We start from the raw sequence: 25,616 nt of genomic DNA on the forward strand, positions 1-25,616 counted from the left end.
ATCAAGTTGACGTTAAAGCGGCCCGCAAACCAACCCGAGTCTGTTCTAAACAATTGTGGGGGGAAACAGATGATTTATTCCTCCTTAATGAGCTTTGGAAAGGGAAGGTCTCTACATATGCGCATTTTCCAGTTATAAAAGTCTTATTTTGATATGTAATTACGTTGTAAGGCCATTTTTCATACTTGAATTCTTTTTACAAAGGCTGAACCTTGCCAGACCCTTTCCTAATTAGTGCAAAAACAACACAGGAGCACATTTTGACATGGCAAAAAGAGCCCAGAGTAGATTTAGTCTACACAAGATTTTTGGGAAATATTAGCCTTTGGCTTGCTTGATAAGTCTATTAATTAAGATTTCATGGATCACGTTGCTTCTAAAAGATATGATGCAACTTTCACCATGTTATATAAATCTTTACTACTTTGTTGGGGGAAAAATAAGAAGCCTATTAGATCACTTTTAAAAGCCTTCACTAATTAAGTGCCACAAACGCCCAATCGCGTGGCTCTTAAAAAGGAAATTAAAATGAGTTTATCGCTAGTAGATGTCTAATCCGTTTGAAGTGGGAGGCTGGCAGCCAGTCAGTCGGTCCTTGATAAGATGAAAAAAAGGTCACATGGTCCATCCACATTGTTATTGTATTGACAACATGAGTACAAAACAAGAGCATCCATAATTTTGACCTGCATTTGACAAGGGGCGGCGGCATAGCCCAAATGTTGCGTAAAAACCAAGCAATAAAGTAGAAGATGCCGCTTGTTTTGGAAGCCTCACAGATTTTTGGGAGCGTATTTATCCTCAAACTTGGCCACGTCAAACTTGCGGCGGCATCCGTTGTAGTTCATGTAGCGGATCTTGCCGAAAACCGCTCTCTCCGCCCAGCCCTGGTCGTGGACGCCGCAAATGGACCACATGCAACCTAAAGGACAACATTTTGGGGGGGAAATGACCAAAAATAGACACTTGCCCTGTAAGGGCTGAACTTGATTTTTAAAAAAGTGACACAAAGAACTTTAGATTTGAAGCAGACATCCGTCCAATTTGGATTTCAGCAAGCGTACGCATAAATATCCAGTTTGAAAAAAAAACTCACCCACAAATCCGTTGGGGTCCTGACCGTCCAACTCGTAGCGATCGTTGAGGTAGAGGGCGATGGAGAGCGCCTCCTCCGGCGAAGCAGTCCACTCCAGGATCTTTTTGGCCCAGTACATGCGCAGGAAGCCGTGCATCTTGCCCTCGGACACCATTTGGTACTGACGGGCAAAGAAAAATGAAATCGATCCAACTCAAACGCAAGAAAATCTCCCGTGTCCCACCTGAGCGGCGTTCCACAGCTTGTCGTGCGTGCGGGCTTTCTCCAGTTGCTCTCGGCTGTACAGGTAAGGCCTCTCGTCCTCGGCGTGATCCCGCAAGGTCTTTTGGGCCCATTCCGAAGCGCCTGACGGCAAAAGCCAGCGAGCCGCTCGTTCGCACGGGTGAATTTTACGGGGGCGCCAAAAGGGAAAAGATACCTTGGAGGCTGTCGTAATGGGGGTTGTAGAAGCAAAAGTTGTCCGTCAACTCCCGCCGCACCACCAGCTCCTCCATGAAGGGCGCCAACGACTCGCTGGCGTTCTTCCGGTGGCGTTGGACTTGCAGCGCCACGCGCTGGGCAGACAGGTGTCCTGACGGGGAGGAAAATCCAAAAGAATCCAATCATCCGATACCCATCGGAAAGAACGGCCTACGTAAAGGCCGACGTATTTCAGGCGTCCCGAAATAAAATAGCATTTTGGAGCACGGCGCCAAATCAAACACTGACAAAATCCTCTTTTATAAGGCCAAAAGTGCCATTTGCTAGGAGTGCGCGTAACAGGGGTGACGTGACGTGACGGTCGGAGCACCACGGCGGAAAAGTGCGGCACTCGCGGCGCGCCGCCGGATGGCCGGGGAGTCCATAAAAGAGCAACGTGACACCCGGCTAACCCGCGGCGCGCCAAGTGGTCGGCCGCGGGGAAGGAGGCCGCCATCCATTTGCGCGCAGTTGCAAGAGCACTTAAAGCTCGGTGGGGAAACTTCAAGCTGTGCTCAAATGGCCCCGAAAGCACGACTTTGTTCGTTGCTATTCGAGCTCCTATTCTTTACTTCCCTCCTGTTTGACCATAGATAAGATCATCATATTGACATTGAAGGATATTTTGGCAATGTTGCAGTTTTAAAAAAAATGCAATTGTTCTAATATTCTTAGAATTTTACTACAGTGACAACAGGAGGTTCGTTATACGGTACACGGTCGATTGGTCGCCCGGAAGGTAAGTGATAATTACCATTTAAATGGTTGCTCAAATTCCCTAAATACAAACTGCCAATGACTATTTAGTCATACTTAATGCCCTAGTCATTATTAGGCTAAAGAAAAGCTCCAAATTTCCCGGACTTTTATTGTTTTTTGTTGGAGAACTTGTTCTTGACCCTGACTGACGTCGCTTCTTAAAGGGACAATGCATGTAAATACAAACTCTTATACTACACTCACACGTCGGCTCAGTGAAACTGCTCATGGCCATTGTTGGCTTTTATTCATGCGTAGACCGTCTTGTTTTACCTTCTTTTGTCGCCGCTCTTTTGGTCGTTGGTCTTTTGGTCGCACGTTGTCGCGGTCGAGGCGACCAAAAGACCGGTGACCAAAAGATGGCGACCAATCGACCGCACACGCGTTATACTGGAGTTTGTAATTGTGTTGTCTGTCGTTGAATTTGTCAAAATGTAGTTACTCAAAATAGTTATCATTTTCCATAAACCAAACCCAAATCTTAATATTTACTTATGTACTTTTCCAGTGTCCTTGGGCAGTCACAGTCTAGATTTCAACATTTTAGAAGTCACATTGACATAATTTGTAGAGGCAGACGTGGTCTCTAATGTGCTTAACTTAAATATTCAATGCCTTTCGTTTGGCCACGTCGTAACCCGGGCATACGAGCATTTGGATTTGAGCAAAGCCCCCCTAAAAAGTCTCCCTCGGACTCACCGAAGCGGATCCACGGGGAGAGTTGGCTGAGCGCGGCGGCGTTGGGATCGTTACGCTGAGTGGCGAAGCTTTTGAGCCGACGCTCCACGAAGGACTCCAACACGGCCGTCCCCGAGGCCGGGCCCGGCCGGGCCCACTCCGTCTCGCCCACGCTGTCGTCCAACGGCAGGGAGGACAACGTTTTGGCCCAGTCCACCGGCTGCCCGGAAAAAAAAAAGAAGAAAATGGCCACGCTCGACCCACGGCGAGAGCCAAACGAGTAACGTCCACGAGAATAAACGTTGGCTCACTTTGAAAGTTTTCTTCGCCGCGTACGGGTGCTTCTCCACCGCGGGAAATTCGGTCAGAAAGTCGGGCAACAGCTTGGTGATTTTCCCACGGATTGTCCTGGCGGCGTATTCCAGTTTAGGAGAGGCCACCCAGCACGGAACGATATTGTGGGCGTCCACCTGTCCAAAAAACAAAAAGAAACAGGACAATTCCTGAGCAAGTTCATCATTTTGAGGAGCTTATGAAATTCGTTTTTTCCCCTCCATCCCTCAGGCCACCAGGGGGCTCTCTTTCCATTTCCCCTCTATCAACCACAACTGTGCCAAAAACAATGTTTTTCCCATCATTCCAATGAAAATTACCTGAAAGAGCGGAACATCCTGCGGAAGAGCCTTCTTCACCTGGTCCAACCACTGGAGAGGTTCCCGCAGAGGTGAGAAATCCGTCACCAGCGCCCCGAAGCGGCGCTCCGACACAAAAGCGGGAAGCGCTTGGCCCGCCGGAGCGCGCAGCAAATGGAAGGGGACGTCCAGAGATGCGCATTCCTGAGGGAAGAGCGGCAGGCAAAGTCAAGCGCGGAGGTCGGAGTCGGAGGTCGGAGGAGAACCTCGGCTTGGGCCTTTTCCACCTTTTCCACTTCTTCCAGCCCTTTCAGCAAGAAGCCGTAATGCCTGCGCGTGGACAGCTGGGATTTGGGCGCAAAGAGGCAGAAACAGACGTGGAGGGGAAGATTTTTCTCCAGTGCCAGCTGCTGCGCGTGCACAAAGGCCCAGTTATCTAAAAAAAAAGAGAAAAAAATAGTCTGTTTCAACTCGTTTATCGATGAGGCGAGTTTGTCGCATACGCTGCAATGCTTGAGTACATCAAATTGATCCTAAAATAATGTCGAAAAGGCCAAAGGAAAATAAAACTAAAAGATCTGAAGTTAAAAATCTGACACTAAAAATTAAACAGTATATAAACGTTCAAATGGAAACAAGTGGGATTGGCTCCAGCACCCCCCGCGACCCTAATGAGGATAAAGCGGTGCAGAAAATGAGATGAGATTAAAAGGGGGCTTACTTAAAACTGGTATATGTTCTATTGTACAGAGAAGGAAAAAACAGGTCTAGTAAAATACTATATAGTGAGCCACACAGCTCAAAGTATTATTACTGTGTTTTTAAGGGTTCTTTTTGTAAACAAAACCTTGAAACTTTCAAATTGTCTACCTAGAAAAATACAAAAACATAAGGCGGTAAGTTCATCCATTCTGCTTTAGTTTTTCAAATAGCGTGTTTGAAACATTTTCATTAGTTTTCTAATACTTATTTTTTTGACATTTTTCTCTCATTTTTAGCCTCGATTTTGACATTTTTCTCTCATTTTTAGCCTCGATTTTGACATTTTTCTCTCATTTTTAGCCTCGATTTTGACGTTTTTCTCTCATTTTTAGCCTCGATTTTGACATTTTTCTCTCATTTTTAGCCTCGATTTTGACATTTTTCTCTCATTTTTAGCCTTGATTTTGACATTTTCACCATTCATACTATTTTTCCTGTATTGCAGTGGGCTGGAAGTCTGTGGCCGTCAATGTCAGTGTTGGAAAAATCCTTAGGTATATAATAATGCTAAACCTAACAGTCAGCCTGTGAAGTGACGTCAGGAGAAAGGTCATTGTGACGTCAGTGGCTCGCTCACCTTGCACTCTCACGTCCCTGAGCATCCAATAGAGCACCCCCGCGGAGTCCTCCTTGGTCTCTCGTACGTCGGAAATAAAACGAAGGCGTTTCTCGTTGACTTTCACGTCCTGGTTTTGGCGCCTTTGCTCCTGGACCAGGTCCTGCAGCCATCCCGCTTCCTTCATCTCCTTCTCCTCCTCCTTCTTCTTCTCCTTCTTCTCCACGAGGGAAGAAGCCCCTTTTCGTCGTTTGGCACCTACTTCGACGGCAGCAGAGGGTGCTTTGCGCTTTTTGTCGGACATTGAGGCGAGTGACTCGGTGAGCAAAGAGAAAAAGGCCCTGTGAAAATTCCACCTGAATGAGAAAAGGCAACAGGGCTAAAAGGCGAATACAAGTTTACTCAAAAGCGTAGCGCGACTTACCTGTTGGTAAGACAAGGTCTCATAAACGGTGAGAGTGAAGGAGAAAATAAAAGCCCGCCGCTACAAATTAAGAAAAAATGAACGTCGTTAGCTGACTGTACTGTACACGAAAACGCCGCACGTGAGTTTACACAAGCAATTACAAGAGCAATGACGTCAGGATTGTGTAACAACAGTGGGCCGCGTTCTATTTGGCTCAATTCTATCAGTGGGCCGCGTTCTATTTGGCTGGCTCGATTCTATTACTCTGCTTCCGTTAAACGCAAAGCATCGGTATACGTTTTTTAAAAATATATATATTTCTCTGTAACATTCTGTTCGTCTGACTAGCTGTTTAGCAAGCTAGTTTTTTTTTGTCTGCGCTCTTAGGATCAACTAAATGGGACGCGGCCATCGACAAGGCACACCCACTTTCGGCTTGTCGCGCCCATAGAGTGGCACGCGCGTGCGCAGTGGCTGTTACACGCGGAGAGGGGCGTTTCTCGGTTCAGGACGACAATTTAGCTGGAAGCATTGAGCGCAATCCGACGTCACGCCGTTGTTTGTTTGTTTTGTGTCGGCCGCATTGGGTTCTGGGTGCCGTCCACAGGGATGAATAAACGTCATTTGAAAACAACGCCGCTTCGCGACAAAATGGACATGTCACTCGGTAAGGTCCTCGGCATGAAGCTCGAGTCTAAAAATGGCCTGAGAATGGCGCTGTCAGTAAAAAGTGGTGGCTTGCATGATCTTTTTTTCAATGAAAAAATGGTCACCAGTCCATGCGTAAATGACGTCCATTTGCAGAAAATCTACATAGGCAGACTGTCTGATTGCCTCCATTGTGTCTTGTCGAAATGGTGATAAATCGCGATACATTGTCTCCCTACTTATTATACAACCCTATTGTCATTTTCTTTTCACCAGTTTCAATTTTTTACGCATTTTTGTATTGATGCAGTTTTTTTTTTAAATACGTGACACTACGAAGAGAATGATTTCTAATTGTATCGCAAGTCTCGTGTCGGAAACGGCACCGTATTAGGGCTCACCACTTGGATTTTGGACAGACGACATCATTCGCTTGAAAAGGAAAGAGCAACATTGGAAGAGGAAGCCAGCCAAGACCGATCCGGCGAGCCGCCCGCAAAGGACACCTTCGACAACTCGGGGAAACATGAAAAGCCGGTCCGGAAACACAAAAAGTAGGCCCCGTTTGTCCTTCGCCTTGCCTTCTTGACACCTGACCTCCAGGCGTTCCAGGCGGCGTGTTCCGAGGGGGCGGAGCGGCTAAATTGAGAACGCGGCGAGGCCGGGGCCTCGGCGGCGCCGGCGCCGGTCCGGCGGCCCCGAAGAATCTCGTCAGACGAGCCGCTCGGGTGACTTTCCACGTCACGTGACCGCGATCTTCTCAGACAGACCGGATTTGTCGTTTTGATTTTTTGTCGTTTTTTTTTCTTCTTCAGAAAGGCGGGCCCCAGGCCTTCCTTGGACGCCGTCCACTCGGCAGAAACGCTCCCGAAGTCCCGAAGACGGGAAGGGCCGTCAAAAGCCCGTTTCCACGGCAACGGCGGTGAGAAAAGCGTCGCCCCGTGCCGTGCCGTAACTCTATTTGGATGGCAAACCCTCGACGTTATGTATTGGCTTCCGTGTGTTGATGATTTGTCTTGAGGTCGAGGCCAATTTGAATTTTTCTGTAGGTAGCGATTCAAAAGTGGGGTCGTGAGGTCAAAGGTCACAGCACCCAATGAAATTTGTATTCTGGTGTGTGTGTGTGTGCGTGTGTTGTTTTGTTGAAGACGTCTTCCTCCTGCGCGTCACACGGACGCTCGCCAAGCCACGTTCCTTCGTCGGCGAGGACTCAAGGTAGCCAGCGTTCTAAGCGAGCAGCCAATCCCAGCGGCTGACTGGCTCTTGCTTCAATTCAGGTGCAAGCGCTGGTGCGGAAACCAAATCCTCCTCGCGCGCTTCCCGTTGGAACCCGTCCGTGAGTCCGTTAGTGGATTTCCGATCCATTTGATTGGACATCCCCCGCCCCCCCCCAAAAAGTTTCTTTTTGATTGGGCTAGGATTCCGTTGGACTTAATTCGCTCTTATCCGCCAGATGGCGCACTTGGACGAATAACACTGGACTGCTCACCGTCTCCATAGACAACCCCGCCGCCATGACTCAACCCGAGTAAGACCCCCAAACCACAGAAATACGTATGCATGCTATACTAGATACAAAGGATGAGTTGCCTTTGCCAATTGTTCATTTGATTGGAAGAATGGTACCTTTTTAAAGGCCGTGTTGAAACGGCGCTTTGTGTGCGTAGACCTCCTCGGGCTTGGACTCTGCACCCCCCCACGCCCCAAGTGACCCGGGAGGAGCCGGCGGAGAAGACACGGCGGCCCAAAGGAGTGCCCCTCCGATTTCAGATCAAGCGTGTTGGAAAAGCGATAAGCCCAAAAGTAGGAGCCCTTTTCTAGTCTCGTTTTAACATTTGCTTGTTTTTGGGCCAAAATGAGGCGAGTTGGACATTCAGGCATTTGAGGTTGAAACGTCCGCCTTTATTTTTTTTTCTAGAAGCAAACGTCACTGAGCTTGAACGAGAGATTCGGCATTCTGAAGGCCCGACGCGCTCCAAGAAGTCAAGGCGGCAGATTGGTGCTGGTGGACTGAGCCAGGAGTCTTTTCCTGGCCAAGTCGATGTGGACGGACATTGGCCGACTTTTTTAAAAAAAATGTTTTTATAACGGCCGTACCCTGGGCGGCGTCAAGCTGCTTGTAAAAAAAATCATTTTCTAACTTTCTCATTTGAATTAAACCCCATTTCTTCTGCCAGGACGTCCTTTTGTCAGCATAGCGATTGAGCCATTGAGTGACAACATGCTACACCTGAAAACCTTAAAAGTTCTTCTTACAAGTTCTTTTTAATGATAATTTGTCACCAATTTGTCGCGTTTTCAAATAAGTCCATTTCCACTGTGAGATGAGTTTTTTTAATTTACAATTGAAAAAAAAATAAAAATAGTTCACTTACTATTACCTGCATATTTATACTTTTGCTAGAGGACCGATTGGGTGCCATGGACAGCACTAGACGTCCAATCGGAACGCACGCAAAAGGGGGGACGTGGAAGACGGCTCTCCGGCACAAAACCACGCTCCGTTTGAATATTGCTTTTATTTAAATACCACAAAATTTGCAATGTAACAAAACTATCGGCATATGAAATTGTAACAGCATTTGAATGAAGAAAACATCTCGGCTCACTCGATTTCTTTTTGTGGGACCGAGTCCGTCCAGACTTGAATTTGGGGCGCCGCCCACGTCCCGTTCCGCCGCCGTCCGGCTTGACAACATTTCATCCCGTGTCGTGATACTCGGAGAAATCAAGTCTAATATTAGCAGACTAGAACTAGAACGTCATTGGCTGAAATGGACGGGAAGTGGACGAGTGACAGACTCCTGCCAATCGACAAGACGGGACGTCTATGGCGGTCATTGGCACCGAAAGAGTGGAGTCGGCCGACGGGAACCCCAAAAACGGCAAAACGGCGCTCCTCTAAAATGGGGCCATTTTACATGTAACGACATCTATCCATGGAATATATTTGAAAAGAAAATACAACTCCGGATTGGAAATAATGTTTTTGTCGCGGCGCTTTGCTTCGAGGGAAAGTTTCGAAGCAGAAAATGAAAAAATACTATTTGAAAATATATTCTAAAAAATGCCAGAAAATCTTTGGGGGCAAAATTCCATGTGTTTTTATTTTAGAAATGGATGCGTGGGCTTTGTTTTGAATGTTTCTTCTCATTTTCAACAGAATTTTTGGACTACGGTAGTCTTTTCATCGGTGGAGGATTTCGGCGCTTACGTACGTCCAATGTGAACTTCGGCGTAGGTGAAAGAAATCCGTCCGAGGGCGCCGCCGTTTCATTGGACGATTGATTGATTGGTGAAAATAGAGGCCGCTAGAAATGTAATAAATAAAAGGCAAGTAAGGTCAGCTCTCTTTAGAAAAATAATCCCGCTCTCCCTTAACGCCAGGTGACGCCCCCTCTCTCCCTCCCTCCCTTTATCCAAAGGGGTCACGGCACCCCCGCGCTCGGATGATTGCATTAACACTGCGTTTATTTTGTGCTCGAGTTGGTGGCCAAAACGTTTGGTCCAACTTTTCTCGAGTTCGCGTCCATCTTTTGCCCCCGTTGTTGAGATTTTATCAACGTAGGATGGCGTGGCCGCGGGACGCCGGGACCCCTCCGTCCGTACGTCCCGCCTTCATTCGCGGCGGGCTAACCTATCGTGTCCTCGCTAGTCGCTCATCGCCGGCTGCTTTTCTTTTAAACCGAGGTGACGTTGGCTTGCTGTTGGCTGTCGTCGGGCTGAGGGGGAGTCTGCGGGGGCGGGGCCTGCGGGGGCGGTGGCAGGGGTTGCGACGGCGGCGGTGGTTGGGCTGGCGGAGGCTGCTGTTGGCCTGGCGTTTGAGTCGACGGCGGCGGCGGCGGCTGCTGCTGCTGCGGAGGTGGTGGTGGTTGTTGTTGTTGTTGTTGTTGTTGGGCTGGCGTTTGAGGGTTAGGGGGGCCGGCGGGAAGCTGCGAGAGCTGCTCGCTGTTGGCCAGAGACTTCAAGACGGCGTTCTCGCGCTCCAGCACAGAGTTCCTCTCAAAAAGCTCTTTGATATGCTCCTTCAAGACCTCCACCTCCTCGCGCACGGCGTACATCAAATGGCTTTTCACCAGGTCCTGGTGGCATCAGAAGAAGAAAAAAGACATTTTCAAATGCTCGGGGGCGGCGACAATCGCCATCCGCTAACCATTTCGATCCAGCGGAACGCCGCTCACGAGAACGGGTTCGCAAAAGTCGTCTCCAGTTCCATTTCAAATGTCCCATTGCGGCCGTGGTTCATTATTAGCACCATGTGAATTGGAATATTTATCTATTGCGAAGGGTAACCCCAAATGGTATGTCATATAGTGGCATATCCATATTGGGGTTGACCCCTCCCCGCGGGCTTGACCCCCCCCCCCCCCCCTGCATAAATGATGAGTTAGAAAGCAAGTACTCACCATGGCCTGTTCGATTTTATTATCAATGGCAACAATATTGGCTCCAGAGGCACTGGAAGAGAGAAACAAACAAACAAAGACAGTGACGTCAACGTCGACGGACAAATATTCACGGAGAACAAAGACACCGTCGTTTCCGTCCAGAACCGCGGCGGACAAAAGCATTCAAAGCTTTTTGCGACGGGCGCCGCTTTACCTGGCCGACGGGCCGGCCGGACGGCACGGGACCTCGTAGGAAAACCTACACGGCATGCTCGCTGGGTGGGCCGGCCGGCTGATCGGTCGGTCGGTCGGTCGCCTGCCGTCCGCCGCGGGTTGGGGAAAGGGGGGCGCGGCACCGGACGGGGGCTATTTAAGCGGCGCCGCATTTAGAACGGGCTAAGAAATACGAAGCCGCGAGTGGGAGGAGGCCGCCGCCGCCGCCCCCTGGCCAACTTGTTTTTTTTGAGGCCAGAGCCGCTTGGTGGTTTCCCCACAGAAGGCCACGGACTGCCTCTTAAACAGGCCACAGTCCTCCCTATGGGGGAGCATCAGAAACCATGCGCTTGGCCACGCCGTTAAATGACAACGCCCGGCTCAATCATTTAGCTGGGATAGTGTGACGCGACGGCCAAGCCAAGATGGCCGAGTGCCCTAAAGAAGGAGCGCGTGTCACATGACAAAAAGATCACGACATGATTTAAAATGAAAAGTCATAAAACAATCGCAGTGTTGTCTTTTTTGATCGATTCGGTCACTTACATGACTTTTTTGTTGGATATTTTCAGTAGCAAAGTAGTGGGCTCACATTGAAAGACTGTATCAATCAGAGATTGCCCTCTACTGGCCAGAGAGCTCAAGTGCAAGGCCCCTCGCGTCAAATTGGGAAGTGGGCGCTTCCGCCCAATTTGACCGCCTTGCCTTTCCTTTCCTTTCCCATAACATCTGGATGTCATTCGTGATAAGTTCCTTGGTGAATTCACAAGAAGCTCTTGATGCCGGACGAACACGCAATAAAAATGGAAAATCCATTGAATAGGGCTCCAACCAGAGCATACCACAATAAGACTGGCCTGGTTCTGCGGCGTCACAAAGAGCCCGCCCGCCCGGCCGGCAGTGAGGCGGCGTCTCCCGGGCCACGTGATCCGCTTTAGGCCCCGGATTTCACGTGGGGCCGACAAAGGCTTCGATTGAGCGCCCGGCGTTCAAAACAACGCGGGCACTGTGAGTCGCCGGGCCGTGGCAAAAGGAAACGCCTGCCTGCCTGCCTGCCTGCCTGCCGCCGTCAAATCGCTTACAAAACAACATTTCTCCTCCGTCCGGTCGACCTTCAACCATTTCGACCTTTATGTGCCATATATATGAAGGATAGATGTACGTATCAGGACAAATGTAATTCACCAATATCGCTACAAGATGACTGGCTCCTTATTCCGACACTTTTAGTAGATCAAGTACCCCGGCGGGTGTCTTTTGTTGTGACATGACCGCGCCGTAGCGCTATTTTAAGTACTTTCCGTGCTTGAGAGCGTCCAACAAAATCAAATTGGGAGTCCAAATTGAGGGGTCGCCGGTTTCGTGGGGTGGAACGGCAGCTGGCAAAATAACAATAGCCAGAAGAATCCGATCGATTGGTGCCACGCGGGTGCTCATATGACCCACGGGGTTATAAAGGGGCGAGCGGGGCGCTTACTGGGAAATGAAACTTGACGCCAAATTCTAAAAGCGGACTCGCGTTTACCGCGTCACCCAGCGGAGCTGCTTTCGCAACGCTGACAAGTTTTACTGGGGGCCAAATGGACACATCACAACAGTAGTTAGTAAGCAAGGTGTAGCTCAGGGATGTCCAAACCATTCCACTGTGGGCCAAAGTGGGTGCAGCTTTTCATTCCGAGCCATCAAGACGACACCTTTTCGCCAATCTGGTGTCCTACAAGTGCAATCAGTGGATGGCAGTCAAGTGCTTCTTGTTTTTTGCACCAATGTCACGGGTCAAAGTGTCTGTGCTGGAACAAAAACCTGCACCCAAAGCGGCCCTCCGGTTTGGACCGCTTTGGCCACCCCTGGCGTAGCTAAATCACTTCCAAACACTCACGACCAAGTCCAAGCGCTTCGTCAGTGCGACGCCACCATTTTGAAACTCGGCGGTGACATCAGCCCCCGATTTGTTAGCCGTGAAATGATTCGTCGGAATCGGGAGGAGGGGGAGGGGGGGGGGGGGGGGTGCAGTACCAGCACAACACTACGAAAGGCAGAGACCGAGCCAGGGAATTTGGGGGACAAGGTCCAGGTGAATACGTGCTCAAAAGGTGGTCCGTTTAGGGAGGGACAAGTTGACAAGTCCAGCGGCCGATGCATGCATGCGGGCACGTGGGCACGTGGGCACGCGGGCACGGGCAAAGCTGGAGCTGGCGCACACCGAGGCACACGGACGCACACCGACGGACACGGACACGCTCCATAGAGCGAGGCCCAGTCGGCCGGCCACTCCATTCCATTCCAGCGCGGTACTGTACCTATCGGCGTGGGCCTTTAATCTGGCGCCAGACTGGAAGGCCTGGTAGAAGGCCTTGGAGGGGTTCCTGCGTCGGTCACGTTCAGGAGATGGACGGGTTGGGCGGGGAAACAAAGACAAATGAGGACAGTTCAAAGACAGAAAACAAGACGAGTCGCAAATAAATTTAAAAAGAAAAAGAAAAAATGTCACAAGCGCTAGCTAGCTAGCTAGCTAACTAGCTCCTAGTGGCGTGAATTATTGCACAAGTCCATGGTCAAATCATAGCTATCCTACAAGGGGCACTTTCTTTGTTTAGTCATCAAAATGGTTAGTAAATATTCCCCAAAAAATGCTCAAGCAATTGAATGAAGATGCTATAAATCTATAAATCCACATGTCAGCCATCTTGCATTAGGCAACTCAAATCCTTGTAATACTATTTGTTGACGTGATCATTATTTTGAGCTCTTTGCAAATGCGAATGACGTCAAACTTTCCGCCAATATTTCGCCACGGACGCGACCATTTCCGCCACGCCTATTTGGACGGCAGACGACGTTGGATGGTCACCGACTCGCTCCATCGACGGAATTCCAAACGCCACTGGACAACAAATTGAAGTCATCTATGCAAGACAATGGAAAATAGCCCCAGACAGAGAAAGCAACATTCCAATATTGGCCTCCATTGACGGCACAAGCCTTCCCTTCCCTTCCCTTCCAGCAAAACAGTTCAATGATATGACTGACGCTTGTTGAAGATAGCGCCATCTTAAAAGCGCTCATCACCAGGATCGGTAAGAGATCATTCCATTCTACTTGATGTGAGAGCTGCGTTTAAAGGGAGCGGAGGTCAATCAGTCTTATTATTTTTAACCCAATGATTACAACTACTGTTTCGTCCAGCCCTAAAATGAAGGGTCCAATATTTGGCTGGGAGAACACGATGTCCTGCAGTAACGGATGTACACGAGAAAGGAAATCCCCACGCTGTCCCATTCGCTAGCCCAACGCCCCCCCCCCTTTTTTTACCCAGCAGCCCAGAGAAACATTAGCATACTTTTGAAAAGTACGGCTCCGACCACAAGCAGAAAATCCAAACAAACTCGGCGCCGAAATAAGGAGTTGATTTACAGCCGGTGCCTTGGGTGCCTTGAGCCCATTTCCTAGAAACCTAGCAAGCACACACCGTCCGTCCGTTCTGGCTTATGCCAGCTGGCCACCAAACGCTCTGACAAAACTTCCCCCTTGGCTTGGCGGGCAACAGACGGCGTGTCCCAGACCCCGAAACGCAGGCGGGCAGGAAGGAAGGTTAAACCAAACCCCCACCCCCCCAACCCCCAGAGACGAACGCCTAGAGAAGGCCGGCAAAAGGAGCCGGGTCGGATGACTTCCTCGTGTTCACATCACAAACAATAGTGCCAAACTCTTGTTGAAGGAGTGCAGGTAATCCGCAAGAGGCTTCCAATGACACCGATTTTTTTTTTTTTTGGTGGGGGTTGTTGCTCAGATTTCGATCCCCCGATCCGATTCTCTGCAATATTTTCGGACCATAGCTAGGGTGACAAGATGGGATCCCGTCCAATAGTCGCGTGTGTTTACAGTACTTTTCTGCTTTTCTTTTTAAATGTGGAAATGTGGTATTGGTCCAGACGCCCCCCAAAATATCAATCATCTAGTCCTACAATTGTTGCATGTACTTTTGGAATAGCCCACATCGCGTTGTTCCTTGACACCTTCCCCGCTTTGCTAAAAGCATCTGGAAAGGATTAAAGGAAAGTGAATCACCTTCCAAGTATGCGGGCGCCATCTTGGTTCTCGCGCTCCTTTTCACGGAACGGAGGTGGCCAGATCCAGAGGGAAATGTCATCGGCTCTTTTTTTTTTCTATCCATAATCGCCGAGTGTTTCTATTTGGAGCACCTGACATGAATGAATGAAGACGGACGGACGGACGGGGGAGGGAACTCGTAAAGTCGGCTTTGGACGACGTGTCGCCGAAGAAAAATTGCCATGGGTGGCGTTAACGGGGGACACATTTGCAACTGGCCAAGCCAATATGGGATTCATTTTAAAACGTGACACATTTCAAATGTATTAGAAGTCAACAATTCAAAAAGCAACAAATGCGAGTTCACATTTTAATCATGTGGGGGATAAAAAGCGCCCGATGAAAACCCTCTGGAGGGCACGCGACGGCCAACACCGACGAACGTCCGTCCGTCCCCGACAAAGAAACTTTGGACGTATAGCCAGCGTGTCACGTCAGAGGGGCCTAACGAGGACGCCAAGACATGTATGTGACATGTGGACATGTGGACACACCCCACCAACCAGCGCGGCTCTTATCAGCCCAATAGCGACTGCTGCTCCGCGTCCGATAGGGCGCCAGCGAGCAAAGGGACCCCTGCCCTCGTCACACAAACGCACCATTATCGTTCCAAAATGTACGGAAAGTCACCCCAGAACGCGCCAAAACATATCGTGGGGCGACCTGCAAGTCGCAGTGGCCAAAGAATAGACCATGAAAGACAAAAATATATCTTCAAGTCTCACTGGACTATAAGTCGCGATCCAGTTGCAGCGGCCAAACTGGATCGGACGTCTAGCGCCATCGATGGCAGTGAAATAGAATCGCTCGATGCTAGCCTTGCCATTTAAAATATAGAATATGACAACAAACAGTAGTTTTTTTTTTTTTTTTTTAAATTAAGTGACTGGTGTTTTTTTGGAAGCCCGAGTGAGAAACATCTGACACGCTTCCTTCCTCTTAACACTTCTTTCGAAATGCTTTATGTCAAATTCAAACACCAAAATACTGTACGCGCCATTGACATTTTGGGCTAACGTTAGCATTGGAGGTGAGTTCAAACCATTCAAGCCAAACCATTTCAATCTGGAGCCGGCCGGATGTGAGAACAAGCCACCATTAGCAGGTTCAAAAATATTGAGCAGAAATGAAAGCCACAACGTTACCTGTCCTCGTCCCCGTCGACGGGTATGTGGATTCCGAACAGGCTGTTGACGGTGGGCGTGGCCAGCTGCAGGCTTTCGGGCAGGAGGGGCCTGGCCGCCGCCCCGTCGGATTTCCCAACGCCGCCTCCCTCCGTCTGTCCGATTCCGGCCGTCGGGAGCCCGTGAGCGGTCGACGCCGCGGCCGTTTGAAGCCGTGGCGCCGCAGGCGACACGACCGCGTTTTGTACGGCGGGGAGCGCCGGGTGGAGGCCTTGGCTTTGGAGCTGAGCGGCGTACTGACCGGGGGGAAATCCGCCCGCCATCACGGAGGCGGCCACGCTCCCGGTCGCCGTCGTCTGAGGGACGGGGGCGGGGGAGGTGGCCCGCCCCGTCGGCGGTGGGTAATACTCGCTCTGGTTCTGGCCACCGGGTTGCTGTCCGGCGGGAAGTCGGGGAACCGGCGCCGACGGAGGCGAGACGGGGGACACGTGAGGTAATCCGTTGCCGACGCCCTGAGGCTGGCCCGGGACTTGCTGGCGGGCCGCCGAGTTCTGCCGCGCCGACGTGTCCGCCGGGGATTGCGTCTCCGCGGCCGAGCCGCCGTCTCCCTCCGGCGCCGCGCCGACGGCCGTCCTGTTGGCGCCCTCCGACTCTTTCTCGTAGTATTCGGCGCACATCCAACGGCCTCTTCGGAAGGGTTCTCCGGTACCGTGGTCCAGTTTGATGACCCGGAAACGCGAGGTGCAAGTCGCCGGCGTGGCGGCGGGAGGGCCCGAACCGGGCGCGGTCGCCGCTTGGGGCGCGTTTGCCGCCGGCGTTTGGGGCGCGGCCTGCGGGACGACGGGCGAGGCGGCCGCGTTCCGGAAGTCTCCCAAAGGAGTGACGGAGAGCACGGAGAAGTGAGGCGAGCGCTCTGCCGCCGCCACCGCCGCCGCCGCCACGTCGGCCAGCTCTCCGGACGAACCCCCGTCGGACGCGGGCTCGTGCTCGGCCCGCGACTCGCGGTGGATTTCCTCGGCGGCGTCCTCGGCGGCGCGGGACTCGTCCGGGTCCTCCAGGCTCTCCGTGTCGTCGGCCGCCCCGACGGCGGCCACCTGGGCCTGAGTCACGCTGGTGATCTGGAAACAGCTCTTCTTCTTGGCCGGCATTTTGGACATGGCGGCGTGCCGATCCCTCGGCCGCGCCGTCCGTATCCTCCCCGCCCGAGCGACGGAGGGAGGGCTGACGACGCCTGGGCGGGCCCACTCACGTCCTATCCATGAGGTGGTCTCGTCCTTTCTGGGGGTCAGAATGGATTATAAATGATATACAATTATATAATAAAACTTGACTAGCTATCTGTTAAAAGTTCGATTCTGGGTAAAACTCGTATAGTATAGTCTAGGACTTGTATAGTCCAGTGAGACTTCAAGAATGGTTTGGTCGTCTAGTGCGCCAATAAAATACCGCGTAAGTATCGCGTTTTATCACCATGTCTATGTAGTGACATCCCCAAAGTTTAAAAATGACTCCTTATAACCCTCTAAACGACTTGCAGACATCCAATCATTCGCTGCTACTACCCGCACACCTCAAATGATTTGGACGTTTAATGCCGTCAATACAAAGCTCATTAGCTTAATAAATGCTCACATCGATATATTGTCATACCCCAAAGTGTCACAAAACGACATTAAAACTCTTTAAATGAGTTTATGGTCACTTGTAGACGTCCAATCCGATTGAGCAGCCTTTTATCCCTCCCACTTCAAATGATTTGGACGTCTACTGCCGTCAATACGCGCCTGAATATCGCGATATAGCAGGATGAGGGTATATGGTCCCAACCCTAAAGTGTCCGGGTCTGAGGGCGGCTTACCTGCTACTTGAAACCCGGTGGCTGCCGTCCGGAGCTACTCAAGGGCCGAGGAGGGCCCCGTAGCCGTCGCAAAAAAAAAACCCCAAAAAACCCAAAAAGGCTAGCAAGTCACACGCCAACTGTCTGCCTGCCGCACACTCCCCCTTACGTCGGAATAAGTAGGGGAAACATCTTCTCCGTGGCGCTCCTTGGCGCGCAGCGTCCACTCGCTTCCTAGCTAGCTTATCATAAAAAAAACGGCTAACTTCGAAAGAACTCGGGATAAAAACGTCTGACAATCTCACCGTTTTACAATTGGGAGAATTTGACACGGAGAGCCCCACTGTTACCTCCCCGACTCGTTGACAAGATGGCTATGTTCATATGTTGTCTCCTGCCACGGTGCATGCTGGGTAGACTTGTGCGGCGGGCGCTGTAGAGCTCGCGTTTTGTGTAGTGCTAGATGCGCCACGCGTGCCGTGAGCCAAATGGATAGATGATTTCCACTTGTCGGCCATTTTGTGTCAGCAAAATTCGTGGTAACATAGTTTATAGTCAACGGAGCGTGTGCTTTGAAAGGGTTAGAATTTGGTCGCTCGGCCACCGACTTTCAACGTCAAAGCTGGGGTAAATTAGATGCATACTTGTAAATATTTGTTAAACAATGTTTAAAGTTCATAGCCACATTAAGACTACACTAACATTATTTTTAGTTTTGCCTATCCTTGCAAGTGTTGGAGGGCTGCAGCCTATCCTAGCTCATTTTGAGCAGGAGGCAGGGAGGAGCACCCTGAATTAATTGCCAGGGCAGTACTAATGATACCGATAGTCAACTCAAACCAAACTATTAAGAATATAGCATGAAGATTTTCCGCGGGGTTAAGAGTATTTTTTGGTCACTCAAGCTAACTACAACTACTGGAGTACGGTTGTCACAAGTGTTGAAAAGTATGTAAATGTATTTGCTTGCAAAAGTACAGATACTCAGCCATGCCCACCTGAACAGTGTTTACATTTTAATGCCGCTAATATTTGATCGTATAGCACTGTTGTACCCCTATTTTCTTCTTCCTTTTTCCTATGAATTGATGTTTTAGCAAAAGTGACAATTCTACCCCCTAAGAAGTCCACTGCTTTGAGATGGCCGCGGACTCGGACTTCTGGCTCTCTATAATTGTGATACTATCTGTAGTCCGTGCCGCCTTCACGTACCGAACAAAACGTCGGAGACTGTACGCGTGGCTATGAGAACGGATGATGACATAGAGAGCTTTCATTTGAGAAGAGGACCGGCAGATTCATGAAAAGATGTCAAAGCGTTCTTGAATATGAATGTTTTTTTTTTTTTGTGGTGGAAGGCATTTCATATTTTGTGTCGAAATGACAGAGGACTGTCGACTGACTCAAATATAATTGATGTAGCACTGCCCCTTGTGGCTAAATAAAGATTTCACAGCAAAGAACAAAGTGTTTCACATGCAAAATATTTCATATACTTAATGTTCCATTTCTTCCAAGTGGCTGAGGTTGGGTGCTTGTGAATGTTCATCTTTCAAATCCATTGACGTCCAATAAATCCGTTCTGACTGAGAGGAGCATTGATAATTCAACGATTAGCGTGAACCAGAATATTCGCAGAAACCCCATTACGTGATTGTAAAAACAATGCTCAATTGACACCTCATTAAAGATGCATTTTAAAATAAGCCAAATCAATTGTTTGACGTTTAAATAAAATCTTCTCGCGACTCTTTGCAACACACTTCCAGGAACTGTTGAAAGGATTTTATAGGAGCCACCAAATGAGCTAGCCGTTAGCATTTCATTTCACAGAACATTAGGCATGGTTATTGCATCCCTCCTCTTCCTCAATAATTCAGAGCAGTGCTGGTTATTTAGCACAGTTCATTCATGTTGTGTAATACGGTTGATATCGGCTGAATCTACAACTACAAATACATGATTTATCTCACATTTTTCTAAAATTGAATCCAATATGAGAGGGAAACTACCCCAAAACCGACGACAGGGGATTAATTTTGGCGCGTCCTGGGATCATTTCCTGTAGATTTCAGGGCATTTTTTTAGGCCGTTTACCATTTAGTCACTTTGTGTACATTTTGGTGCATTCTGGTATGGTTTCCTGTTGATTTCAATGATTTTTTGAGGGGCATTCCCCATTCTTAGGTCACTTTATTTTACCGTCAACAAAAATGAATTATTCAGATGTTTGTCTTTGTTTTTTGTATTGTTGTTTTATCTTTTGGAATGTAACTTCTTGGCCATTCCCCATTCTTAGGTCACTTTCTTTTGATTTGGGATCATTTCCTGTTGATTGTAGGCCATTTCCAAGTCACTTCCTGTTCATTGGTCAAGATAATGAAAATCTCTTCATTTCACTAGGAATATAATATTCATGGAATATGTAACATTGCGGGGGGGGTGAAGCGAAATATAGTCCCAAATATGTGCCGAAAGATCCCAACCCAAAATGGCCTCATTCATTTCCATGAAAGAATGTGGGTGAAACTTGGGAATTTGTGCAAAAGTAGTTCCCGAGATGACTCGGTTGGGCCAAAAGTTGACGAGGTTTTAGCACATTCGGGACAAGTAAAAGGGGCCAAAGTGGCGGAATGGTGGATAAGGGGCGCCCATCTTGGCGATATTTTAAATTTAAAAGAGTATAAGGAGGCCCAGACAGACCATCAGTTGTTCCTTTCTTCCGCCGGGTGCCCGCGTCGGTGGGGGCCGATTGTGCGGAGTGATTTGAAATCCGGACTACACCCAGCCAGCCAGGCAGGCATTCAGGCAGCCAGCCGCAGCCGCCCGCCCGTCCGCACGCACGCCCCGCTGCCGCACTAGTTCCCCGGCTTTATTTGCCGCCCCAGCGCGCCTCCGAGTAGTGGTGGCTTGCATCCGAATAGCCCGACTGTCGGCCTCGCCCTCTTCCTCCTTCGCTCCTTCGCTCCTCGGCCATTTTGTAACCACTCTTTCTGTCTTTCTTCAACATGAGTTGGCAAAGCTACGTGGACAACCTGATGTCCGATGGCAGCTGTCAGGACGCCGCCATTGTTGGCTATGTGGACTCCAAATACGTTTGGGCATCGCACCTCGGAGGGATTTTCGCCAATATCACGGTAAGAAGCCAAAGGCCCGGGCGAGGGGACGAACAAAGTGCGGTGGTGAGGGAGGACGCCGAGCCGAGCCGAAAAAGGGAACGATGGGGGGAAAAAAGGGAAAAAAAGCCATTACAAATGCAAATGGCTGCAAGATAGCGCCGATGCTAAGCTAACGCATCGCTGGCCTTTGCTGGCTGTGGAAACGCCGCAGGATTATTTAGCCGCCTCGTGTACGACGAGGCACGTCGAAAACGGGCGTGGACGCGGAGCCAAAAGACATTTTGGCCAATTTTCGCCCATTTTCGCCCACTTTTGACCACCGCCCATGAGCTCCCCGGCTTTATCTGCTTCATAAAGCAGCGAGAAGCCGGGCTTCGACTTTGAAGTAAAAGGAGCATTCTTTGTGTGCGGTGGCTATGATGATTAGCTAACGTTAAGCCGTCGGTCGGTCTGCCGGTTACCTGTGGCCACAAAAGGAAAGGGGGAGAGAGGAAAAAAAAAGAGCAGAAAAAAAAAGAAAGTAGTTCGCATTGGCCGCCTTTTTGGGGGGAACAAATAAGCTTAGAATGGCTTTATTGTCATGCTCGTTGCAGTCGACGGAATGGAACGTCGTCCCTCAATGCTTTGATTGTGTGGCACCTTTGATAATAAAGGATCGACATAGGCCTCGTTTCCGGACTCGATCGATTCGTCATCTTGGAATAGTTGCATGAATCGGTTGTTTTTTTTTCTTTTCTTTTCTTCAAAATAATGTTTCATTGTAGGTAACCATGCAGCATTCAACAAATGGGTTGCTTTTCATCGTTTTGCCCCCCAAAAAATCCTGAAAAATTGATCAATGTTTTCGTTGCACAATGACCCTTTCCCCCTACAATTTTGATTCCTCATTTAACAAAGGCTTCTTCCTCTTTCACATTTGAGCCAATAAGCAAAGGGCTTTGGTACAATCTTTTCCATTCAAATGTAGTTTTCTGCACATCCCAAAATCATCCATTCACAACATTCCACATGTTACACAACAACTTATCCCTTCAATATTAGTTCCATTATTAAAATCAATCCCAATTGAACATGTTCAGCTCATTTGCTCCACAAAAATGATGACAACATTCAAAAGGGTAAGAAATATTCATGACAAAGCCTCTAAATGGCATTCTTACATACACCCATTTCCCACAACAATAAATGCCGATGAATCACAAAGCAGTCGATCTGTGATTCATTTCAAAATGTCTCACCTTTTAAAACAATTCCCAACCAAGTGCCTATTTGTCTTCAAAATCAACGTTGACCGCCAATGCTTACTTTTAGCAGCGTGGATGATGCTAGGCGTCGAATCCGTTGGGATGGGACCCGGGGGATTGGACGCCTAGCGCAGTGGACCGCGCCTCGCACGACGCAAGGCGTCGGCGGTCAAAGTTTGAACCTCTTTTTTCTTTTTTCTTTTTTCTTTTTTTCCATCTCAGCCCCAAGAAATTGAGGTGCTGGTGGGCAAGGACAGGGAGACCTTTTACACCTGTGGTCTCACTCTGGGCTCAAAGAAGTGCTCGGTGCTCAGAGACCACCTGCATGATGACAGCGACTGGACCATGGACATAAGGACAAAGAGCCAAGGCGGAGAACCCACGTACAACATTTCCGTGGGAGGAGCCGCAAAAGGTAAATGCCGTGTCGCTGCTCATGCTAGCTTAGCGTTCCAGCCAGGAATTGGCACTTGCGCTTGCGACAGGACCCCGGTAGTCCAGTTGGCCTTGTGGGAATTTCTCGGGTTGGGTACGGTCCGGCTTTTAGCCAAAAACGGCGACTGAATTGATGATATTTGACGGGAAAATAGTATGGGGAAACAAAAGTAGGCGTATCCAATTAAATTGACAAGCGTTGACAATCCGAGTAAGAATTTTAGCTTAAATGGGGTGGATTTAGAAAATGATGACGTTTCAGTTTCCCAAATTAATGAAATGGGAGGAAATCATCAATTCCTATATCATGTTGACAGTTTGACCTAAATTTCTGATAGTTTCTATTTCTTTCTTTTTTTTAAATAACACAGGCACCAGAATGTCAGGTTTGATCCAGTAGCAAATTGATAGTGGGGTTTGGTACCTAACCGTCCGTACCTGTAAAATGTGTATCTTTTCACATCTGGGGTGTTTCAGCTTTTCCTTTTTCAGTCTTGCTCCAAATCTTAAAGACAACTCGATCAACCTTGTTTCTCTTTTCTTTTCAGCACTTTTTACCCCCCTACTTTTCAGTCATATCATGTAGGGAAAACCAAATTTAAAAAAAAAAAAAAAATCCAAGCGCCCCAAGATCTGACTACCCCGAGGCGGGGCGTGGTTGTTGTTTTTCTTGGCCAGGACACTGACTAAAATGCAGACCCCGCCATTATTCGTGGACGCCTCGGAATGAAATTTGCTAGCTCTAGTCTAGAAATGTATCGGCGTTCATTCTTGGAGCTGCTTTATTTATCTCGGGTCGGATTCGTTGGATGAATTGACTTGCGGATGGACTTGTTATCTCCCCTACTTTCCAATGGTAGCCACTAGAAGGCCGGCCTACGTGCTCTGGGATGATCCGACGTAAATACGAATCGTTTTAGTCATTTGGAATAACTTTAGCATTTAATTTTTCATTGGAGAGCAAGAAGAAATCTGCCTTGGAAAAAGTACATCTTTGTCCCATGACATTTTGAAAAGGCGGAGTGGCGACACTCCTTTTAGTCGGCAGCAGAGGGTGCCATTTCCCAGGGAAAAAAAACCAACCTCCGTAAATTGTTCACTTTAAGTCTTGAGGTTTTCAAGGAAAAGACAACTTCTTAATCACATATACAAGACTCGTTTGTTTTAAATGAACCAAAGTTACCTTTACATGGCCCAATGTTAACAGGAAGTGAACCTGAATCAACAGGATGTAAGTGAAAGTGAAACCAAATGAACATGAAGTGACCCGGTAACAAACGGTGCAGAATCCACAAGAAGTGGTCAGAGATGAGCAGGAAGTGCGCCGCGCGCGCCGCGCATGCATCCTAGTTTGGCAAATCCCCCATTATGACGGAAGAAGCCGCCGCCGCCGCCGCATTGATTTTTTTTCTCCCGTAACGTGGAAATTAGAGCGATGGTCTCAACTGAACTAACTTATCTGGGCACTTTTGAACTCCCTTGATTTTCACCCCTTCTCCCACCCCTTCAACCCCTCCTCTCCCCTTTTCTATCTTCTCTTTCAGTTTTGGTTCTTGTAATGGGAAAAGAAGGGGTCCACGGAGGCGGATTGAATAAGAAGGCTTTCTCGATGGCAAAATACTTGAGGGATTCAGGCTTTTAAGTTAGGTCCAAATTTGAGGGACACACACACACAAAGAAGAGAAAATAAATATTGCTGTTAAGATTTCTCCTGCGAGCGGTCAAATGTCACGGAAACCTTTCTAGCATCGAAGATCCTGACAAGCTGGACGGACCTCCCCCTCCGTCACGCGGGGGCGGGGACCCTTCAGTTTGCTTCATTTTCTCTCTGTATTTTTTTTGTTTTGTTTGTTGTTTTTCCTCCCAACACCCTCCCCCTCCCCCTATGTGGCCCAGCATTGGTTATAGTCATGGGAAAGATGGCGGTCCATGGTGGAACACTTAACAAGAAAGTACATGACATGGCGGAGCACCTGAGGAAGGCTAATTATTAAGCCACCTCACCATCACCATCACCAACACTGTCATCATCACCACCACCTCCTCCACCCCCTCCACCCATCAAGCACATACTTCCAGGATTAAAGGGCAAATGATGTTTCTTTCCATCCAGATGATGTGATTCATTTTTCTTTCTTTCATTTTTGTCTTTTTTTTTTTTCTCCCCCCCCTCCCCACGTTACGCTAACGGCATGATCATTGGAATTGTTTCACTGTTTCCAAACCAAAGGAGTGTAGAAAACGCACCGCCGAGTGTGGCGGACAATGGAATCTGCCTTGTATGCCATCTGCTTCGCTCGTAGCTCAATTGAATCCAACGTGAGCACGCACACATATACACACACACGCATACACACACACACACACACACACACACACACACACACACACACACACACAGCTCATCCACGTGCATGTCCGCATTGTTGCATGCCAATTTGCTTTTGATTCTGGTTCTTCCGGCCCGCCAAATCATCTCACCTGCCTCCCAATAAAAAACAGTTGACGCTGACAAAAACTTGTATCTGTGTGTAAATTTGCCACTCACACCTTTTTTTGGTTTTTTTTTCCTCCCCTTTTTTTATGGTCACTCCATTTTGGTTTTCATTAGATTTTTTATTTTTTTAAAGGTCATTCCATGTCTGCCCATTCACACTAACTCCTAAAATTGAGGTGAAATGTAGTTCATTGCAATTGGGATGATGAATTTAAAGGTTGTAGCTAGCCACCTTTTTATTTCCCTCGCAGTGAGAAAATGAGTAGCATTCGGCACAGTTTGAATTTGAAAGGCAAATATTCTGTCCACTCGCAATTCAACAAAATTCAAATGCGAGTTCACTGGCCCAGTCCTAAAACCTGAATGTTAAAATGAGGCAAATGGGACACGGCATGAAACGACCCTCCATCTATCCATATTTGATTTTCTTATTCTACCATTGTACCAGCATCGCACTTTTGTGTTGTGTCGTGGTGTGGCTTGGATGTTTGACCACGACCTCGTGACCCTCAAACGCCTCTTAGCATCGAGCTTTGGTTCGGCGCCTTGACGGGGACGGACGTTCCATTCATTTGCCGGTGGGTGGCTCTATACACACACACGCACGGTGGTGGTGGTGGCTTTTTGTTCCAACCCATCCAACGCAAACAGTT

At 48.8% G+C, this 25,616-nt stretch overlaps 4 protein-coding genes across 15 annotated transcripts; 2 read left to right on the forward strand and 2 right to left on the reverse strand.

Annotated features, from left to right (window-relative positions):
• Window positions 1–622: 622 nt before the first annotated feature.
• On the reverse strand, window positions 623–5,745 carry cpdp (CPD photolyase). Of its 3 annotated transcripts, none has more exons than XM_077614693.1 (10): window positions 5,367–5,745; window positions 4,964–5,298; window positions 3,912–4,060; window positions 3,685–3,828; window positions 3,304–3,462; window positions 3,014–3,212; window positions 1,515–1,667; window positions 1,320–1,441; window positions 1,097–1,256; window positions 623–922 (listed from the first exon to the last, which is right to left on the reverse strand). In XM_077614693.1, the coding sequence occupies exons 1-10, from the start codon at window positions 5,387–5,389 to the stop codon at window positions 774–776; spliced, it is 1,593 nt and encodes a 530-aa protein (XP_077470819.1). In that variant the 5' UTR covers window positions 5,390–5,745; the 3' UTR covers window positions 623–773. The 3 variants fall into 3 exon arrangements, with proteins under 3 accessions (XP_077470819.1, XP_077470817.1, XP_077470818.1); XM_077614691.1 differs by having other exon boundaries at window positions 3,646–3,828; window positions 5,367–5,741; XM_077614692.1 differs by having other exon boundaries at window positions 3,646–3,828; window positions 4,964–5,283; window positions 5,367–5,739.
• LOC144085432 (UAP56-interacting factor-like) lies at window positions 5,706–8,373 on the forward strand. Of its 7 annotated transcripts, none has more exons than XM_077614697.1 (9): window positions 5,706–6,015; window positions 6,363–6,416; window positions 6,482–6,550; window positions 6,600–6,724; window positions 6,812–6,918; window positions 7,145–7,273; window positions 7,450–7,524; window positions 7,664–7,799; window positions 7,915–8,373. In XM_077614697.1, the coding sequence occupies exons 1-9, from the start codon at window positions 5,958–5,960 to the stop codon at window positions 8,008–8,010; spliced, it is 849 nt and encodes a 282-aa protein (XP_077470823.1). In that variant the 5' UTR covers window positions 5,706–5,957; the 3' UTR covers window positions 8,011–8,373. The 7 variants fall into 7 exon arrangements, with proteins under 7 accessions (XP_077470823.1, XP_077470824.1, XP_077470825.1 ...); XM_077614698.1 differs by having other exon boundaries at window positions 5,765–6,015; window positions 6,609–6,724; XM_077614695.1 differs by adding an exon at window positions 7,274–7,332 and having other exon boundaries at window positions 5,812–6,015; window positions 6,416–6,550; window positions 7,145–7,211.
• Window positions 8,374–8,494: 121 nt separating this feature from the next.
• On the reverse strand, window positions 8,495–18,300 carry LOC144085430 (TSC22 domain family protein 2-like). 3 transcript variants are annotated; one of them, XM_077614688.1, is made up of 5 exons: window positions 17,974–18,300; window positions 15,853–17,109; window positions 12,898–12,963; window positions 10,403–10,454; window positions 8,495–10,078 (listed from the first exon to the last, which is right to left on the reverse strand). In XM_077614688.1, the coding sequence occupies exons 2-5, from the start codon at window positions 16,986–16,988 to the stop codon at window positions 9,677–9,679; spliced, it is 1,656 nt and encodes a 551-aa protein (XP_077470814.1). In that variant the 5' UTR covers window positions 16,989–17,109; window positions 17,974–18,300; the 3' UTR covers window positions 8,495–9,676. The 3 variants fall into 3 exon arrangements, with proteins under 3 accessions (XP_077470814.1, XP_077470813.1, XP_077470815.1); XM_077614687.1 differs by having other exon boundaries at window positions 17,690–18,296; XM_077614689.1 differs by lacking the exon at window positions 12,898–12,963 and having other exon boundaries at window positions 17,690–18,289.
• Window positions 18,301–20,398: 2,098 nt separating this feature from the next.
• Window positions 20,399–24,984, forward strand: LOC144085782 (profilin-2-like). 2 transcript variants are annotated; one of them, XM_077615420.1, is made up of 3 exons: window positions 20,399–20,805; window positions 22,254–22,446; window positions 24,011–24,984. In XM_077615420.1, exons 1-3 carry the CDS (start codon window positions 20,677–20,679, stop codon window positions 24,106–24,108), a joined length of 420 nt encoding a protein of 139 aa, XP_077471546.1. In that variant the 5' UTR covers window positions 20,399–20,676; the 3' UTR covers window positions 24,109–24,984. The 2 variants fall into 2 exon arrangements, with proteins under 2 accessions (XP_077471546.1, XP_077471547.1); XM_077615421.1 differs by having other exon boundaries at window positions 20,403–20,805; window positions 24,363–24,984.
• The last annotated feature ends 632 nt before the right edge of the window (window positions 24,985–25,616 follow it).

This window comes from Stigmatopora argus, chromosome 12 (assembly GCF_051989625.1).
Source record: "Stigmatopora argus isolate UIUO_Sarg chromosome 12, RoL_Sarg_1.0, whole genome shotgun sequence".
Lineage (NCBI taxonomy): Eukaryota > Metazoa > Chordata > Actinopteri > Syngnathiformes > Syngnathidae > Stigmatopora > Stigmatopora argus.

Coding starts and splice junctions, on each gene's coding strand:
- cpdp (XM_077614691.1), bottom strand. CDS start 5,389: ATGAGACCTTGTCTTACCAACAG. Junction 3,213..3,303: donor CGGCGAAGAAAACTTTCAAA/GTGAGCCAACGT, acceptor TTTTCCGGGCAG/CCGGTGGACTGGGCCAAAAC. Junction 1,257..1,319: donor AGCTGTGGAACGCCGCTCAG/GTGGGACACGGG, acceptor TTTGCCCGTCAG/TACCAAATGGTGTCCGAGGG.
- LOC144085430 (XM_077614688.1), bottom strand. CDS start 16,988: ATGTCCAAAATGCCGGCCAAGAAGAAGAGCTGTTTCCAGATCACCAGC. Junction 12,964..15,852: donor GTCGACGGGGACGAGGACAG/GTAACGTTGTGG, acceptor TGACCGACGCAG/GAACCCCTCCAAGGCCTTCT. Junction 10,455..12,897: donor TTAAAGGCCCACGCCGATAG/GTACAGTACCGC, acceptor TCTCTCTTCCAG/TGCCTCTGGAGCCAATATTG.
- LOC144085432 (XM_077614694.1), top strand. CDS start 5,958: ATGAATAAACGTCATTTGAAAACAACGCCGCTTCGCGACAAAATGGAC. Junction 6,725..6,811: donor TCGTCAGACGAGCCGCTCGG/GTGACTTTCCAC, acceptor TTTCTTCTTCAG/AAAGGCGGGCCCCAGGCCTT. Junction 7,525..7,663: donor GCCGCCATGACTCAACCCGA/GTAAGACCCCCA, acceptor TTGTGTGCGTAG/ACCTCCTCGGGCTTGGACTC.
- LOC144085782 (XM_077615420.1), top strand. CDS start 20,677: ATGAGTTGGCAAAGCTACGTGGACAACCTGATGTCCGATGGCAGCTGT. Junction 20,806..22,253: donor GGATTTTCGCCAATATCACG/GTAAGAAGCCAA, acceptor TTTCCATCTCAG/CCCCAAGAAATTGAGGTGCT. Junction 22,447..24,010: donor CGTGGGAGGAGCCGCAAAAG/GTAAATGCCGTG, acceptor CTTCTCTTTCAG/TTTTGGTTCTTGTAATGGGA.